Here is a 20,658-nt window from a genome sequence, read left to right on the forward strand (position 1 = left end):
TTCTCAGACTTAATGAAAGTTTGAAAATGGCTGGAGATTCACACCTTGCATCCAGAGTATACCTGAATTCACTAAAAGCTCTTAGGTTTCCTGTCACCTAGTGAACATAAACAAAGCCCACAAACAACCACACCTCCCCTTGGAAACTATGAAAAAACAGAAAGAGCCAAAACCAGCATTGAAGACATTTGGCTGACAGGCTGAATAACAAACACATGCGCGTGTACACATGCACGCACACACCTACCTTGCTCGCAAGTCAGTCCCTGCAGTGGAATGTGTAATACAAGCACAGCAGCTGCCTATACCACTAATCTAAGGAAAAGGTCAAAGAAAGGTATGTACCCAGCATTTGCTTTGAAATACTCTATAAGGAAAATGTGGTGGGCTTTTTCCTTTCTGCTGTCTTTCCCATACTTCTCCATGGCCCTTTCACATTCATGCCACCAAGAGAAGCTAACAGGGTTGCCTCTGATATTAAAGATCACTTATATAGTCCTTTGAACTGGGTTGGTTTTTTGGGGTTTTTTTTTGAGCAATCAAGGAGGGAAGGTATGATTTGTTTTGGACAGGGAGTTGCTTAAATATTAAGCAGTGAAATGTAGTTGCAGCTGCTACTCGGGAAGGATAGTGGTGATCTTGAATGAGGAAGAGATGAACCTTTTGATGTTTTGAGGTCAAAAGCAATCTAATACTGGAATCGGGTAACAGGGAAAAAATTAGAAATCTTAAAATTGCATTCAAGGAAAAAATCTAGATTAGCGCTGTGCAGGGTAATCCTCTCTACAGACACTGCCTCACTCTTTGAGACAGTGTTCATCAAAACCCAGAAGTATTCTCTAAAGGACACAATCCTCTAGCAATAATGCTAGAAAGTGGCCTTTGCCTTGCTTAATTTCTTTACAAAAGTGGGAGGAAAATAGTAATCTTTATAATTAATGTATTGATAGCAAAATGTTTAACATCTCAACCCTGAGAAGAAAAGAGTAAATTCACAGGAATTACTCTGTGAATTTGCCTCAAAAGGATTCCTTCTCCACCCCATTATTATTATTTTTTGGTGGTAGATTATTTTTCTAATAGGATTAACATTACTCTCTTGGCTTCTGTGTAAATGAGTGAGTTCACCTTGCCATAAGCTTTTTCAGCTGGAACAGAGAAAAGAGATTTCTCAAATCCTTGAAGTTAAAAAAAAAAAAAAAAAAAAAATATCTCCTGATGGGTTATCCTTCCCATAAATAGAGACATTCATATTGGCATCCCCCATGACAGAAATATTCTCAATAAAGGCTGTCCCAGATCCAACTGGTTAAACTTCAAGGAAAAGGTCTTGGAAAAACTTAATGGGCTACAAAGCTCTTGCCTTGTTATAAAAAAAAAAAAAAAAGCACACTTGAGGCTCAGCACTGCCAAAAACTGCTCAGATGGGATGGCTGCCCCCCCCCCCTTCATCATTTCTGCATGACAAATCTGTCGCCCTTCTTTTCATTCCTGTCCTATTGTTGGGGGTGATGCCTTTTCGTGACCCAGCTCTACCAGAAAAAGGCTTCATTTCAGTGCCGAGAGAAATGTAGAAAAGTCCTTCAGGATGAAAGGTAAGATAAGAAAAGCAACTTATTCCATCAAGTTAAAGAGCAGCTCTTCCAGGGGAGGCAGGCCATTTGCATGCCATTTGGGTTCACTGGGAGAGATGCCTCTATTCTTCTCCCATCCTTGCCTCCCAGTCCGTGAGCGAACATGGGGCTGAAGAGGAGAGTCTACATTACACTCCAAACGCATTACTGCTCCCTGCACATTGCTACAGGCCATCAGAATAAACCTGACAGCACTTTGAAGTCTGTAAACCGATTCCTAGGTAATTGCTTAGTTTCTCCCCTCCCCGTGCCCCAAACAGCTTTTCATTTGATGTTCTGGCACAGAGCTAATCTGAGAAAGGATCAGAAACTCGATGCTATTGACAGTAGTGACAGGAGTGTCTCAGCGTGACAGCTGATTGAGCCTGTCTTGCATTTCACTGACAAACTCAATTGCTCCAGTAAATCGAGTGACAGTCAATACAGGCAGCTCCCTCCTGGGGACCCTGGGTGTGTCCCCCCCTCCTCAAGCCCTCCTGGGGGTCCCTTGCTGCTGCCACCTCTTGTAGGACCCAGCTGAGAGCCCCATCCCTGTGTGTGATGGAGAAACGGACCCACAGCTCATGCGGGCTTCAAGGGCAACAATGCAGCATTCACCCTGCTGATAGAAAGCTTGGTTTATCTTACTTCTCCCCCTTCACCTTTTTCCTTTTTTTTTTTTTTAATAGAGACATCTCCTAGAAAATCAAGTTTCATCCTAAATCCTCAGCCCAGGCTTATGCCATAACAGCCAAGCAGTGTTGGAGGTGCAGGAGTGCAGTGTCTGCATGGCCAGCCGATCCCAAGCAATACCCATGTGGCAGTGCACGTTGGGGATAAGAAAGGAAATACAGATCTGTCTCTGCTGACTTTCTCTGGTGTAAATTGGCAATAAAAGCTGTCTGCAAGGAAAAAAATCTTATAAAGGTAAAAGAGGTGGGAGAAGAGGCTCAAGCCCATTGCAGATGGCAACCTTGTGTTGGTGGTGAGCAACCAGGCAATTAAGTCAGTGACTTAACGGGCTTTTTCCATACTTTAATTGTGAAGCAGGGGTGTCTGTGACTCAGAGCAAGCAAATCACAAAGCAGACTAAGCACCAGGCACGGGGAAACTGAATTTACGCAGAAAATGGCGCAGGAAGAAGGGCTCCATGGTGAGGAACATATGCAGGCTACTGTTTGCAAACGGAAATCAAATAGGTTGCCATTACCAATAATGAAGTGTGAGGTTGGTGTGGTTTCTGTCTCTCAGATTTCAGCACAGTTTATTTTTATAGAGGCAGCTTCCTCATGCAAAGTGTTGGCAAACAGGCTGCTGGCAGGGAGGCGAGGAGGGGGGAGCAGGGAGGATGGGGCTTCTTGGGGAGAGCACAGGAGCCTTTCCCACCTGCTGGGATGGAGCAGCGAGCAGCAGAGATGGAGCTCTAGGAGAGAAAAGTGAAATTTCATAGAGACAAATGGCTGAACTATTGATCTTCTTGATGAGAGGAGTAAGAGAAGATGCAGGAGCAGAGGGAGGGGAAAGTAAAATGGTGCTGAGCAGTTATCAGGTGCTGAGAGGGCAAGGGTTAAAGATGGCAAGCTGAAAGATAGAGCCGTGCAAACGAAATAACAGGCGCTCTGCCATGTGGAGTCATAGGAACGAGTAACTACAGACACCCCTACCTAAATATATTCCCCCGTCCCCAAATTCTTAGAGCACGTCCAGCTTTGCCTCCATTTAGCCTACCCGGCAAACAGCTGAGGATACAAAAGCTACACCATCCTGCCTGCCTTAAAAGAAATCAACTTAAACATTACAACACCTCCACCCCAGCGTTACACTCTGATGCCAGGATCAACACGGAGACGAGCTGCCTGCCCCGCTCCCACTACTGCTCCCTGGTAGCTCAACACCTCGGAGCTGAAGCATCCTGCAGGCTTCCCTCCCTCCCAGCTCTGCACAGACACATGTGCTCCCAACCAAATGACCTCATCTGGACCAGACTGAACCTTCCAAGTCAAAATAAATACAGCATATTGGAACTGGCAGCAACTTTCAAAGGTTTAAGTTGGGTCCTTCTCAATTTTCACTCAGCACTTTATACATTTTGTCTGCTACAAAATAGGAGCATTTTATATTCCCAGCTCTGATACATATTTTATGAACCTTCAGAAAAGCTGCCTCCTATGCAGTTAATATTTTGGTTCCAAAGTTAACTTGGTTAAAATGCATATTAATAGATTGGGCATGGAAAAAAAAGAAGGAAGAAAAAAAAAAAAAAGGCAGGTGAGAAATGCTGGGGGAAGAAAAATAGCAGCAATGTTTGGAATGGCTCTGCAGCCAAGACAGCAAACCTGGTCTTTTTAATGGGACCACCCAAGTGAGCAAAATCTTAAGCTCTTACTCACGTGTGCTATGCTCACTGCAGTGTAATTCTAAGTCCAGAGGGGAGTTAGAAAAAGTAATAGTGGGGTTTAATAAGGGCTTAGCAGATGAGAGAAAGTACTGGGTTCCCACCAAAGTTCATTCCCAAACTTGCCAGCAGAATATCATGTGATCTCAAGTCCGGTTCAATAAACATGGGAGCAGGGAGATGGTGCTGCTGGAACAAGCTGTCACTGCCTGGACTTGCCAGAAGTCAACCATTGTTCATCAGCTTCTCCTGAATATACTGTTGTGGGATTTTTCTGGAAGTGAGTAACACCACCTCCTCTAAACACATTCCTGACTTCCAAACCAAAAAAAACCCCAACAAACCCAAAAAATCTCTTCTGAAGGCCACTTAACAGAATAGCATTTGACCTTGTGGTATTTTCTCCAAAAAGCAGCCTATACAAGAAGCCTTCCTTATTTTGAAGTCATTAGTTAATTCAACACCAATCCTTTATGCGTTATGAATAGTTCAGTTGGGTTGGCTGAGTCAGGTCTAAAGTTCATTTCCAGGTCATAATTAAAAATATTGCCAGTGAGGAAACTGTATTTATGATGCTGTAAGTGCCAAGATAAGACAAATCAAGAAGTAATAAAGGAAAGAGAAGCTTAGAAAGCCACTTAAAATAGAAGTGGATGGAGATATAACAGATCACCCAACAGCAGCAAAGCTGGGTTCTTAGATTACCGCCCCTATTGCTTTCTCCAGTCTAGCTGAAACAGTCCCATCAGCAACGGCCTATCGTTAGATTTAGCGATGGCATCTCCAAGGACAGAGCAATAGTCATGTGCAGGATTGGCTGTATCAGTATCCATTCTCTCTGGGATTACACTGTTTGTATCCTAGCCTCTAGGAAAGAGGATGATTGATGTATAACAGCAGAGGAGGAAGGAGGGGGAGAAACAGGAGGGGGAGAAGACAGCAAAATCTAGTGCCCAACATGAAACATTTAAGCCCTAAACTTCTGTGGGGATATGATCCTACCCTGCAGCGTTGTTATTTTTTTGCCACAGAATTAAAAAGAAGGACTTTTCCTGGTGTCACTGCAGGCCACAGAGGATAAATCCAAATGACAGGGCTTAAGTTATGAATACGGGGAATTCAAGATGAGAAGTAAAGCAGCTTATAATGACTCTCCCATTTGCTCTTTGGAATACAAGCTTCAGTACTGATTTTGAAATGCCCTGTCTTCATCCTAGCAGCTTCTCAAAAATGAAGCTTGAGAGTTTCTTCACCTTGCAGCCTCTTCAGCATGATTTGATAATGATAAAAAGAGAATATAAAAGCTTTTGCAGGCTGTTATTCATCAGGAATCATTCCCTTGTTTTCTAAGTACAACAAGGGAGGATGTTGAGAGAGATAATTCAATTGACTTCCTTATGAAGATAGCCATGGTTCAACTCAGAGCCTCCGTTCCTGACACAGTCAGTGGAGGGAGGTATGGATGCCTCAACAACACGTCAGTCAGTCAGTCATCTAAAGTCAAACCATAGGAGTGCCCTGCAAAAAGCCTACAACAGCTCTGACCTTGCAGCAGTGGGGAACACAGAGTTCATGGAAAGTGGCTAGCATCTCCTTGTCATCCTGTTTACATGGATACTCAGGCAGCCTCAGGACACTTATCCAAGTCTTGGCCCATAACACCTATAGACAACACAAGTATCCATATCCAAATGGAAACTTTTGCACCACCTCATCATCACACGTTTTCCCATGCCTACAACATGACAAGGTAAAAGATCAAGCAACCCAGGGCATATTGAGAAGAACATAGGGTTGGGAAAGTTAATTTTATCATCTTTTCTGACCCCAGCTTTGGGGTAAGGTAATCACATTTCCCACTCAGCTGCAAAACATTTTGAGCTCTTTTTAAAGGGCTTGACATCAACTACCAAAATAGTCATGATGGGCATCTTTGGTGGGACAAAACACAGGGCCTCATCCCTCATAGCTTTTCCCTATTTGCTCAGTCTCAATGTTGCGCAGGTAGAGCCTAACCCGTTCCAACAATGGAGTGAATTATTTATTCTGTCAAATAACTCACATCCTTGAAGAGATAAGACTAAGAAAGAAAACTAAGATGAAATAACTTGGCTAAGTTTGTAGTACATATCAGCATTGGAGAATGAGAGTCGATTTCCTGGCCGCCTACACCAATACTCAGCTGCTAGACTGATCCTGCTGCCCTCCAAAAACGAACTTCACTACCTGAGGAAGGACAGTGAGGTTTCCTGTGGCTTTTCTTTTTCCTCTCTGTATTTTTTCCTCAACAAAAGAAAAGCCATTAATATTCAATCCTTCCTTCATGTAAGATGCAATTGCTAAAATGGTTTTGCACTTAGCCTCCAGTTGTAGACTAAATTGATGACACTTAAAATGTGCCCATGAGCCATAGCAGAATTATCCCATTACAGCAGTGCCTTAGTAATGTTGTGTTAGTTAAGGTTATGTTGTCTGGTTTTAAGGGTTTATAACCCAGCTGTGAATATATTCTCCAGGCTGGAACCAGTTGCAGAGGGGATTTAGTCCTGCAGCAAATCATATGGCTTTTCCTTTTATTTTTTTTCCTACTTTAGATCAGATTTTTGTCTGGTTCTTTTTAAGATACAACATAAAAAATGAATAAAACATCCCTCTGTCAGGATGCTAGTAGGAGCCATGCTATATTTCAAGCTGGCATTAACCTACCTGAGGCAAGTCTTACACCACACTAATATCCAAGTACTCCCCAGTCTTTAACATGAAGGATATCCATGCTGCTTTGACTGCTTTATAAAGAGAGCTGAGGTCTTGCAGGAATTAAATCACACATCTGGTTGTGTAGGAAACCTGTGGCAGACTGAGGGACTGAACTAGCATCTCTGAAGGGTGAGCTGACTCCATAGACACTGAACCACTTCTTCTTCCACCTGCTATAAAGACTTTCAAACTATAGCTTGAATGATTTCTCCCCTGCAGAAGGGATTTTTTTTTCTTCTACAAAGACCACTTTGGTCACAGTTTTATTTGACAGAGCTTTCTGATTGGTTTCCAGGAGGTAATGTTTTAAAAACTGATTTTGACCTATATAAGGAAACTTTCTTAGGCTGCTACTGTCTCTCACCAAACTGACTTGTATGCACAAACAACAAACTCACAAAGTGGGATATAACAAAGAGTAAAAGGATATAAGGAACAAAAGACTGTTTAGGTGGAGCAACACAAAAATGTTCCTATCAGCATGGTCAACCCAAGAGCAGAACAGACTCTCATGAGAAAATCAGGAAGAGTCATTGCCTGAGCTGCTGGAAAATTCAACTGAATACATTTTCCATGAATAACCAATGTCATGAGTGAATATTTGCTGAATGCAGAACAACCATATCAGGTACAATTCCAGACAGATGACCTGTTGAGAATTAGGACCTGAATTTCATCTTGTCTTGACATTGACTCTGGTACAATGTGAGTAAAAGGAGGGTGCAAACTGCCACCATTCTGCTTGGGTAGCATTTTGCACCCATGCCGAGATAGGTATGAAGTGCCTCACAAAGTTGCAAGCACAACACTCCAACCAATGAGAGCGGGTCCTTCTCTCCATCTGCCACCCTCCGCAAAGCCTTTGCACTTTCCTTGCACCTCACAGCAGCTCTGAGCAGGCCGTTCAGTTTGCATGAACCTCAGAGTAGATGGGATCTGGATTCACGTGGCATCTGTCATCTAAAAGTTGGCTGACTGATACTAACCCTGCCATGGTGTCTTCACACATTGACATCTGCTAAGGGGAAATGGGAACAAGAGCAATTTGTTGACTGCCATTTCTGAAGCCTTTCCTGCAAAAAAAGGGCACTATGAGGTTTTTCGTCCCCCCCTTCCTGTAGAAAGGAAAGGCTCTATTGAACTTCAGTCTACACTGTTGCTACACTTTACAGGAAGCCCAACCCATTTTGAAATGAATATGAACTGTAAGAGGAGACCACAAGGTGGGAAACTCTTGAAGTGATTACAAGACTATTCATAAAATGAGTGAAAAAAGGAAATAGGTGATTATAAAAGGTCATTAGAAATGTCAGCTTACCAATGGCATTGTATGAACAGAGGTGTAACCCACTGCAACACAAACCTATTACAGCTGAACTTGCAAAGGATATCCATAACCTCAAATCTCTTTTGTTCAGAGGCTTACATTTAGGAAGTTTCTTTCATAACATCATACCTCCAAAACATAAATCCAAAGAATGGGGACTTATCCACCCAACTTCCATTTCACAACTGCTTCAATTCCACACAACAGATGAATGAAACCAAAAAACTTTCCCAGCCACCAGGAACACAGATGCTTATCACCAGCAAGAAAATTGTAGTGGGTGAATGGAAAAGCAAAGGTGGTCCACCTGGCTGAGACCAACACTCATATCATGGGGGCAAAAAAACACACTGATCTGGCAGCAGGAACAAGACGCAGAAGTATTATATGAGTATTTTGGAAAGTAAAAGATTAATTGGTGGGATAAGCGTAATGACAGAGCTACAAGGTTTGCTTTTAATAGGTACCAGTGCCAAAAGGGATGTGTTTATCAGTGGTGCTATATGTAACAGTACCCTGAGATCTCAAAGGACTGAATGATCTAGGACAGTTTCCTATAGTCCCGTGTTCCTTGTATGATTACCTAGCCTGCTTTATTGAACGAACAAAATATTTTTAAGGGTGCTTTGCTGCCCAGACACCTCAAACATTTATCATCCTCTCTCTTTTTATTTTACTACTTGTTTTAGCTTTTTAGAACCTGTGCAGAATCCAATGATTTTTCAAGCAGAGATTCAAACTCTGCCATAAACTTGGAGGAGATGGTGAACAGCATACCTTCACTCCTCCAATTCTCTCCTCCTGCTTTCTTCCACCCACGTATTTCCAAGTTAACCAATGCTTTAATTTATTTTTATTACTCTTATTTCTTTTAGCAGAGAGAAACATTAATCATGGGGGTATGATCCACACTTGCTCAGATGGAGTGTGGGAGTCTTTGCACTCCCTCATTTTATGCTTCAGTGCATTTCTTGCTGACAAGTGGAAGAATGCAAGGGAGAGCCAGTGAAGCTAAGGCAGATTCTCCGAAACCTAGTCTCAGTCCTCTGCTACACCCTCAACAGATATTACAGTGCTGGCTGCCAAAGGAACTTAGCTCCAACACAGTTCAGGCCAGGCCAGTTAGCTATTTAAAGAGGTGTGTTTATTTATATACTTTTTACCCTCCTTCTCTCCCCTCCAAACTGCCCCCCTGTTTTTTAGGACAGGAAATTACCAGTAGCCCTGAGCACATAAAATTTGACAGCGGTTTACCAGATAATTTGTATTGGTCCCTTTGTCTTTGTTGGTACTTTTATTCTTCAATAAATTCCTTCAACCATTAAACAGTGTTACTCCCACAACAACTTTGGCAGAGATCAAAAGTGTGGCAGGTTTGCTCCAAGTTTCTACTGCTACCCTCTAGGTATCAAAGAGCTAGATGAAGACAAAAGATGTTTTTCTTTCCTTTGCTCTCTTCTAAAGGGTTTTGTTCTGGATTTCCATACAGTCAATGTAAACATTTTTAAAAGTAATTAAGGTGGATTTTGGAGGGTGGGGGGATTGGGGAGATTGGTTTCAATCCAGTATTTAAGTCATTGTGCTTTTGCTGAAATAATCCCCAGTCCAGTGACCTGGAGAGAGAGAAGCTGGACTTCTCACAACTTTGTGCACAAGGTGAACAGTGCTGCACGCCTCACCTCAACAGCGCAGTGTTTCTTCAAGGAATCCAGAAATCCTCAAAAAAGGTGGTTGGTTTGGGGTCTACTTGGTACAACTGGAGTCCCAGAGAGCTAAATTCATCTGCAGTCTCGTCAGCTGTTGAAACCTGTTACAACTACCAGAATAGACCTTAAAATCTTATCCTTGCAAGGATTGCACATGCATTAGGTTATACTGGGATCTACCTATGTTTAAAAAAGAAAATCAAGTGGACAAATAAAAAAGCATCAGAGAGATTATTTCATCCCCAACACTGAATTCAACCTTTGGAAAGAGGCAAACTCTCAGGAGGCTTCAGGGGAAAGGAGGACACTCAGATGAGGCTGAAGCAGCCCACAGGGGAAGCTGCCTATTTCATTTCTGGAATGTGGACCATGTGCGTCTATTTTTAATTTTGAACCGAGTTCCTCTGCCTCCTGCCAGAAGCCTTTAGCCCTGTGCCAGTGCAACGAGAGCAGTGGCCCAGCCATCCCCTAATAGCTATTACTTCTTAATAAAGAGCAGCACTTCGGCAAGGGATGAGGTTACTGTCGGAGGGGCCATGATTAATAATGATTAATCTGATCCTTGCCAACATGAACTGGATCCACCATTCACTAAATAATTACTCTGCAGCATAGATACCATTTCCAGAGGAGGCATACATTTGTCATATTAAAACCAAAAACAAACACGCGGAAGGACAGGAGGATCTGACTTCTCAGTAACACTTGAGCTCACATAAGCCACTGGAAAAGTTAAGCAAAGAGAAAAAAGAAAAAAAAAAAAAAATCAAAGGATAAGAGCAGTTAAACATTGATGAGCCGCCTACCTTTTGGGAGAAGCAACAGAAAACAAATAAAACTAAACCCCAAGAAGGCAGAGCTGCATGTGCTGAGAATATAGAGCACTCTGCTACTTCTGGTTCTCAACCTTATGCATACCTCTAATATGCACATTATTTGTACACCCACACATTTTTCCCCTGTTTTTAAATGACATTTTGCTTTCCTCAGAAAGTACACAAATGAAATCACTCCCCAGGAACCATCTTTCCTGCTTTATGTTAATATACTACTTAGCACAAGGAAATCCTAGTCCAGGATTGCCATTCTTATGCAACAACACACCTCAAATAATAAGCAACAGTATAATAATTTATGGGGAGGCATAAATTACTGGGAAACTAATAACCACTCTGAAGAGCATATATGAACCTTACAATTACAGTAGGATGTTTGTGGTGCAGAGATGGTTCTGGACCTTGGAGCATGGATGAATTTCACTCCCACAAAGCACACAAACAACTGGCAACGGTGCCAATGGCAGCCAAGGACACAGGGGTTTTGCTGCCAAGAGGTGACCCTATTTTGGGACTCCTCTCAGTCATCCTGCTTCACTGACCCAAAGCTTCATCAAGACCATCCATAGAGGATGGGACTCTAGTTCTTCAGTGTGCTCAGCTGTATTTCCTTTGAGGTTTTCAAAGCTTTTATGGGATTTATATTGCACTGCTTAGCCTTCCATCTCATCTTGTAGGGTCTGATTTGGACTGGAAGGCCATACAACATAGACCACCAGCCCCTCTCCTGCTCTGGTGCAAATTCAACATGAAGGTTGGGTTCCTTGTGACTGTTGTGAAATCCCATCCCCATGTGAGCCTGTTTGGACTTCTGCCCTCAACAGTGACGGGGCCAGGATTTACACACTGGTGACTTGCACCATGGAAAATACCATGCAGATAGGTGCCTTTGCACACCAGACTCAGGGAAGCAGATCTCAGGTCAAGGAGGTTAAGGTGCCTTCTCTTCTAGAGGCATACTGGAGAAACACCAGTAAATTAAATCCTCAGCAATGGGGTTCACAGTTGGGGATTTTCACCGGTGGGGCAGTGTGTCTAGGACTTTTTGCAAGTTTCCAAATTGACTTGAAAGAATGAAAAAAATTAAAATCTTTGCAAACCACCACCTTCCACAAAAATTCAGTCAAAATGTAGCTGGTTAGTCCCAAACCTTTAAATGGTATATGGGGTTTATACCATTAACTTATTTATGTGTATTTTCATGAAAATGAAAACTAAGTTGCATTTTCACACAACTTTACAGAGGCATCACAGGAAAACACAAATCAAGACTGAAAAAAGAGAAAGAAAAAGCCCCCAACAACAATGATGATAAAGGTGAATCTTTAAAATCTGAGACAGAGCGTGGGAGGAAGGGGTAAAACTCGGCAAACAAAACTAAATCCAGTGCAGTATTTTTCCCCTTCACAAAGTGAAACAAGCTGTTCCTAAATTAATGCTTCCTTGGTTTTCTGGCAATTAGTGTCCTGAAGGATGAGCCTACAAGCGTTTGCCTTTCCCAGCCAATGTCACCATAGAATTCTATGTTTATCTACAAGGCCCAGGGGATAATTTATAAGATGAGCTGAGGTCCTGCATTCACAGACAAATGTTCCATGCTGCCACCCACCCTCCTGTACTAGTTTCCTCCCCATCCACCCCCTGTCCCCTGAAATACTGACAGGACCCTGCCAGGGGCACGACGAATGAGCTTTACAGCCTCTGGAGCAAGCACTTGCCCAATAGTTTATGCTGATACAGCAAAAAAGAGTTACTGATATGGTCAACACATCACTAGACATCAAAAATTAGATTTCAGAAAGTAACCGAACGCAAAGGATAATTTATCACTGTCCCAGAAAACATAAAAGAGAATAGGACTTTTTTTCCCTCCAAAAACTATTGCCTACTCTATAATTAAAGTATTGCCATCAATGAGTTTTAGGTCCAACACTCAGGGTTTGTTAGAGATGGTGTTTTGTAAAACCTCTCTGCAATCGAGATGTTCCCATTTCATTTGTAATCTCTACTACAAGCGATCTGACCCTGCTCTAGTCCTGTTGTAAATCAAAAGTGATTCAACCAGAGTATATCAAAATACAAAAGACTGAAATTGGTAAAAGTGTTTAATTTCTAAATTAATTTTCTCCTGGTGTGTTAGAACCTCAACATGAGTAAATTAAGCTTGTATTTGAGAGAGTGGGAAGCTATTCTTTAAAGAAAAGGAATATGAATCCATCTCGATGATGAACTGATAGTATAGCTCATTACAATTAATATGTTATTTTGAAAATACTAATTAAAGAAAAAAAAAAAAACCAACATCAATGAAAGACTCAATCCTACAAAGCATTTATAAGTGTGACCAATGTTCCTCACAACAGAGCCTGCCACAAGATAGATGATAGATCTGTTCTCAGATCTTCTCAGACATTAACAAAACAAGGCTCAGAGACATCATTATTAATTAGGGTTGATGAACATGCATGTTGAAAATGAAAAATATTTTTCCTCCTGAGAATTCATCTCTTTTTCCATCAGTAAATTATCGGGAGTTCCTGGAGCTTTGTGGACATTGAATCTGCTTCAGGTTTATACCTGGTCACAGGTTGTTCACAAGGTACATCATTAGAGAGCAAAGTTATTTGATATTTGAGATCAACTGCTTTACCACATTTAACATTGGATGAACCAATATTTATAAAACATTTCTGCTCAAATCAAATTTTGTTCCGTCTTTGGAATGAATGATCTCTGGATTCAAGCTCCTCTTTAGCTACAAAGCCGGAAGGCCGTAATAACTGAAAATTTTGACAGGGAAAAACTCAGCTGGTCTGAACAAGTGCATAATGGTAGGAGGTAGGAAGAGACCACCAGCTGGCTGTCGTTCAGAGTGCAGTCCACCTCACTTGCAATTACTGAACCCTACAAGTGGTCCCACTGACATCAATTTGACCAATTTTAGAATAAGGGGCCATTCATTCCAAGTAATGAATATTGAAACCTGGCCATCAGTTTGTGAACAAGTTTTTACATGTCTGTCGTGAGGAACCTCAATAAAGAATGTTCTTGTGATGGTGTCACTTCAGAACAAAAGCATGCAATGAATGGCATGTTTCTCTGTAACTATCACTCATCCAGGCAGCTACAGTATGAGACCAAAGGTTGCATGCATTTAGCCAGCAAGGAAGTGCAATATTCTTTAAGAAAGACATTGCCTGGAGTGGATTTTTATAAAGGGACAGAATTCATGAATAAATAAACCAGATGGGAATAAGTCAGGCTAGGGCATTAACAGCTCCTAGTGCAATGAATCTCTGATCTTGCTTGAGGGTTTTTCTACAAATAACAAATACAAAAACATTAATATTGTATCATTGTCAACTACGCCAAAGACTCTGTTTGTGTCCAGGAACCCCAATATGCAACAGCACAGTTCAAATCAATCAGATGTTAACACATTCTTTTATTTCCACCAGTTAAGGTACATATTGACTGACCTGATCTGAATCTTTCACTTGAGCATTTTTCCCTTTTCTGCAACCACAACCCATGAGCAGTTTTGCATCTCCAATGACTTTTCCCTACAAGAGATAAGGCAAGAAAAACATCAGCACAATCTGAACCACCAAAGACCAAAGGCTTGTATTTACGACCAGAAGCAGGGGAAGAAAGGGCATTAGTGAAGCCTGTGGACTCATCCTGCGTTGCTGGGAGATACCCTTCCACAGAGGGATAGCTCCCAAGCTTCCAAGGAGACTTCCCCAAAGGCCAAACATCACAGCATCAGGGATGTCACACAGACAGGGGCAGAAGGAAAGCAAGATATATAGAAAAACACAGTGGGAATACAGGCAAGCCAAGCTGAAAAGGAACAGGTTATTTTAACCCAATGTTTTCATACACATACATGAACAGGAACAAGTCTACCACACTCAGGGAGTACAATTACCAAACTGGAGTGACTTGAGGTAAAGCTCATACACCAGCATTTCTGTTCACCATTACCAAGTTAGTGCTTACTTGCTTCTAGCGTAGCTAGATTCGGTGAAATAAAGTCTACAGGCGTGACTTGTCCACATTTGGACAACTGGTCCATATAACCACTGACAAGTCCTTGCCAGGCATTCAACAACTCACCCTCACCCAACGCTGCAGTTTGCTCACGCAGACCCTGCAGCATCGATAACACGCTAGGGCCGACGGAGATTTTCAAAGAAACAGGGTCATCTCTCCCTCCTTTTGCTTACATTCAACAGCTTAGGAAATAAACTGAGCTCAACCACCTCCTTTTCATTGACAACCCATCAGGTTGACTGAGTGTGATCCGAGCAGCAAGGTCCCTCATGTTAACCTGGTTCTTTTCCAGGGATTATTTGAGTTGCTTTGGATCTTCACTAAAGCATTTTTGGAGCTTATCAGACCTGGACATCTTGATAAATCACCATGGCAGAAAGGGGCTGGGATTCCATGTTTGGTCAAAATGCTCCTTGAGCTCAAACAGTAACACAGCCAATTGAGTCCCCACAAACCCATCACAATTATTTGCTTTCCCATAGACGCACACACACACAGAGACATTGCCTTTTTTCAGACTTTTGCTGTCCGCAGCTGAAAAATAAACACTCTCAGCATCTGCTGGGCAACAGAGGGAGAATCTGCTTGCATGCTGCTGTGAAGACTAATGAGATTTCAGCTAGATAGATAAATTCATATGGAAAAGGAGACCTCAACATTAAAGCAGTTAATGAGTTTAGCCAAGTGGAAGTGCTCTGCCCTAAACGATGAGGAAGGGAAAGGGCACGATTAAAAGGAAATGCAGCCATTGCTCAATGTCAGGGCACAGCAGAGAGATGACCCTTGGCGGCAGGAATTACAAAGAGGCAGATAAACTTCTGGTCACCTTGGGAGAGCCTGCAACCTGCTAGGTGTGGTGAGGTCTCTTACTTGGTGACCCCAGCATCGCGCAAGTCCCAGCAAGGTCAGATAATGTGAAAAAAATATCTTTTTTCCTCTTTCCAAAAGAGATACTGGAAAAAAAAAAAAAAGACACTGAAAAGGCTGTACCTACACCTGATCCCTAACCAAAATGCCCAATGTTTGGGCTGCTGATTGCAACCTGTCAAACTTTGATGTTTTCAGAGGACTACTTCCAACTGGCATCCTCTGCCTGTGACTCCCATCTATCAAAGGTATGTTGCTCTTGCCCCATTACTACAGTCCTTCAGCAATTAGTCTGTAATCTCTTAAATCTGAAAACCATTCCCCAAAAAGAAATGATTAAACTAAAATTTAAAGCAATTGTATTAAATTATTATGTTAGAGATAGGAAACTGAGGCACAAGGAGAGACTTGTCTGTCTAACCAAAGGAGACTTTCTAGACACCCCACAGTATATGAGATAAGTTAGAGATACAAAAGGACCTAAGGGAGACCCACACATTTCCTAACAGGCAGCTGATGGACAGCCAGGATACCTTAGGGTGCCTATAGCAGCAACATACACCTGTGTTTAGGAAACTGGATCCATACATGACTTGCTGATGGTCAACTTGTGCCAGTATCCACTGCAAAGTCATTATATTGAAAAAGATACTCCAGCCCTTTTTACACCACAAACCAAGGAAAAACTCCCATTTTAGACCCTTCTCTGGCATCTAGGATATACTGTCATGCAACCTGAGCTCATGGCAAACCATGGCCATGTTCTCCTGTCCGGCTGGAAGTATCACCAGCTTTATTTAACAGAGAGAAATTGCAAGATGTTGCCCATAACCACCTGGAAAATCAAGAGCAGAGAGGGAATATGAACCCAAAACTTGATAGTTTTTTCTTTTTCCCTGACAGTACAAGAATGCAGGGGCTCTTCCATTCCCTAAAAAAGCAAACAAAAGCAATGCACTGGATGAATAATCCCATCTCCTTTTCCAACTGCAGATGCACCTCTCCTAATGCGCATCACCTGAATTAGCTACTACCTCCACCTTTTTTTAGGAAAGCCTACTATGAGCAGATGCTTAATTTGGGGATAGGTGTCTAACATTAGGCAGCTAAGTTGAAAGGCAAAAAAAAAAAAAAAGCACATGGACAACATTTGCAGCCAGTCACAACTCCATTCAAGAGCAGATGGAGGCCTTGTAATTCAGGGGTTTCCTCGCATCTCGCATACACCAAGCAGTTCAGTGGGGATAGGGAAAGGGGCTTCTGTTTGGATGCTTCTGTCTGGAACCAGATTAGAAGAAAGCACGCTTTTTTGCAGAACACGCCTTGTGTTACGTTAAACATGCACATGCAACTTCAGCTTTTATTCAGCGATCTGAAACAGAGCCCTCCATGGTGCTAAGGGTCAGTGAGTTTTTGTTTGTTTACCTGTATGTTATTTTACAGCTTCTAGTGCCCAAGGAGTTTGTTAAGAAATTAAAACACCTCACTGGGGCTATCCTGCTGTGGTTGTTGCCTCCTAATATAACCCTCTCTCCTTCATCCAGCAGTGCCTGATGTGTGCAGGGGTGGGACAGGAGAACATTGCAAAGAGAGGAGCCTCATCTCACTGAGTACTAGAGATGCTCGGTCTTAATTTATAGAGCATCATTTCCATGTTTCGTGGCCTTTTAATAACAGGATTGGGGAGGAGCACAGTGGTCTTGAAAGCTCACAGATGTATTACTACTAAACGCTCTTGTGCCACCCGCTCTTGATGTGATGCTCTAGTTTAGAAGTAGGTAGGCACAAGGATTTCCAACAGAGGAGCTTGCTTTGCCTTCTGCTGGCTCCCACCCATCATCAGGCATCCCCCTTCCCAAGGCAAAGAGCAAGAAGGCTCCTCGGCAAGCACTGAAGAGCAAAGCACATAGGTCCTGTTATCCCACCTCTTATAGGGAGTCTCGCTGGCCTCACCCTCCTCCTTGTACTACGAGCAGTTGGCCAAAGTTTGCACAAAAAGAAGAAAAATAATAATAGTAATAGGCTTAATTATCGCAGCTGTACGGGTGACAGAAGCTGATCAGTCATTAGTTTTAACAGCCTGTGGTCGAGAAACACCAAACTGCATCACCCAGAAGTCAAATGAGGGACAGTCACGACTCGCTTCATGCCAGTGGCTCTGGGGGGAGGCACAGGGGCACGCACAAATCACTGCTGCTGGAGCAGCCCCAGAGGCTGCGGCAAGCCCCAGTGCTGCCGCGTTGCTCAGAGAGGTCCCACACGGAGCTGGCAGCCCTGTTTAAAAGGAGTCAGACGTGACACACATGGCACTGGCGGGCCTCCATGGAGCTGCCAGGCTCTGTGCTCCGGAGGAGCTGGCTGGGAGTAACTGGAGGATCCCGTCTTCCTCCCACTCTCCCAAGTCTGCGTCTGGAAAGATCAGCTTGAGAGGTGGGCTCGACTTAGCAGCATTGTGCCATGCACCTTGCAGCTGCTGGCAGGTCCAGCTGGGCTCTGACCTGCTCGGTTCCCATCAGCCTTCCTTGGTTTTGAGCAACAGCCACTGAAAATACTGGCAGTAGCCTCACCCCCAAGGAGCTGGTGCAACTCACCTCCACTTGGCCCCTGGAAGGTCTCAGTGGCCAAACCTGGCCCTGGCTTTCAGCTGTTCATGCTCTCTCCAACCTTCCTGCCTTGCAATACCCTCAAAATGTCCCCCACCAACAGGTAAAAACATGAGGTGCAAAAAGGATAACTGAGCCTTGGCCCATGGCAACCTGGGGAAGAATACAGCTTCCAGGGTGGCCTTTCCAAGGCTTTTATCAGCATTTCAGCTGCTGAAGCAGCCTGGCTCTTCACAGAGAAGTCTTTTTCTGAAAGAACTTTGTGAAGCTGAGCAGCGCTTCACAGCCTCTCCCCTTTTCTTCTTCTCCTGTCTTACGCCACCAAAATAGCTTTCCAGCATGATACCCACATAAACACAGCGATCGTGCCTGCTCAGGAATGTCAAGTGTGTAGGAAGGCGATGCCATCCTTCTCCGACTCCTTCTCCATCCATCCAAATATCCCAACATTTTCAGGACCGGAGAGCACATTTGCAGCTACCTCCCCCTGACATCCTGCACCAGGCATGCTGTGCAATTCAGTCTGCTGTCCTGCCACTGAGCTTAATGGTTATTTTTAAATAAAATCATTACTGTTTTTCACTATGGGCTACTTAGTAACAAGCCAAGAGGAATACGGTGTATTTATTTTTTTTTCCCCTAGGGCCATAGTTCAGTCTTTCACCAAGAAGAAAACATGCGTATAGCACTGCAACAGTGAACCCTAAAAAAAAAAAAATCCCCACAGGTGCATAAATGACATTGGGAAGAGCAATGTATTCAGTGTTTATGTTTTTTACACTGTTCTGTCAGGGTGATCCACATGTCTTGAAGAACCGGTGCCCAAGTGCCTACAGTGGTAGAGTGGGAGAGGAGAAGGGGGAAACAAAGGGAAACGAGAACTGAATCCAAGGTGGAGGCAAGCGGCAGTACAACAGACAGCTGGTGTTTGGGTGGTGCTAAATCACCCTGAAATGAGCCTCTTCCCTCAGCTCAATGAGGCCTAAACAACAAAGGAAGGCACAGCTTGCAGCCGGACAGCCTGCTAGCCAACCACAGACACACACGACAGCTTCATTCAGGAGCCCAGAGTCAATACAAAAGCTTTAAAATCAATCCGACATCCTGTGACCTCAAACAATGCGCCAAATCTTCTCAGAATTGGAGCCCCAAATGAGGGGGAGCAGCATTCAAGGGAGATCAAACCGCAGGGCTGGCACTGAAAGGGACTAAAAAGGAGAAGAATGTTCCCAGTTTATTAATGGCGAAGTCTGGCCGGCTGCATCCCAGCCACATTAGGTTACGTTCATTAAAGGGCAACGCTTTGCATGTATTATGCAGAGTGCCTGGAGAGTATGTGTGTGCGTGAGCGTGCCCCTCACTTGCTAGAGATCAGGACGTATCTTTCCGCTTACCACTGTTGTCTCCATCAGAAATTCCTCCTGTGTGAACCACAAATGGGTTTTTTTCCCACTTGAGTGACCGTATGGGCACAGACGCGTGCACACCCTTGCACATAGGCACGCTCTCTTTCATCCCTGAGCCCGAAAAGCATAAAGGAACTCAGACAGGCTCCTTCCAAGTTAAAAAAAAGCCCAACATTTCACATCCCCTTCCCTCCTGGCTATACTTTCAGCTCACACACACACAAAATCTATTACAAAAGGCTGAAGCATTATGCAGTTGCAGCTGCTGCTGCTGGAGTTGATTGCTCCATAAACCCTTGCCCGCTCCTACATGCCATAAAGGACCTGGTCCCACAGCACAACAAACCCACAAAGAGGAGAAAAAGAAAAAGAAGTGCTTCGGTCCTAGGAGTTGCCCCCTCCAGGTAGGATTGCCCCCTCCAGTGTAGTTTCACCTGCCGCATCTGTCTTGTAGCACCACACACAAATGGCACCCTTCCCCCTACAGCAACAAAAAGGCCAAGCAAATCCTTTTTATCAGCTTCCCTTTGAAGGCAGGTGGAAAAGTAGAATATAGACACACATACACACACAAAAAAAAAAAAGATAAATACCATTTGCAAAAGTACTGTTTGGATTTGCCTGTCCTAATTATCATCTTTTCAGCTGCCACATGTTTGAAAGAGTCAGACCTTGCAAGTTTTCTCCTCCTTAGCTGCACAGTCCAAGACTGAGTGCTTGCTAGAGGAGGTCAGACTTGAGAAACACTTCTTTTTTGTGCTGAAATGGAAGAAGATGAAGAGAAAGGGCTGAATTTTTCAAAGCCATCTACAGATTTTGATGCACATTTCCCATGCATTTTAACTGAAGACATGTCAAAGTCCAATGAACTTTGCTTTTAAAGTGTCACACTGATCTTACATTCAGAACAGATACGGCTGTGGGAGCTAGTAACCTCCCTCAAATTTGAAGAAACTTAGGTGCACAGAAACTGAAAATAACAATAAGTGTTCCTTAGGACGCAGCAATTTCAACATATTTTATTCTCAAAAAATGGGGAATCCAGCATTAAGGCTCCAAAAAAAAAACTTTATGCTTTACTCATCCTTTACT

At 43.2% G+C, this 20,658-nt stretch overlaps 1 protein-coding gene across 1 annotated transcript in view; it reads right to left on the reverse strand.

Annotated features, from left to right (window-relative positions):
• LOC309601557 (SET-binding protein-like) overlaps positions 1 to 20,658 on the reverse strand; it is a gene marked incomplete at its 5' end in the record, with an annotated part of 252,385 nt that overhangs the window by 203,812 nt on the left and 27,915 nt on the right. The window contains 1 exon segment of the mRNA XM_082334619.1: positions 14,114 to 14,197. Within this exon segment, the coding sequence (XP_082190745.1) occupies positions 14,114 to 14,197 (84 nt within the window).

This window comes from Platalea leucorodia, assembly GCF_965183815.1.
Source record: "Platalea leucorodia genome assembly, chromosome: W".
Lineage (NCBI taxonomy): Eukaryota > Metazoa > Chordata > Aves > Pelecaniformes > Threskiornithidae > Platalea > Platalea leucorodia.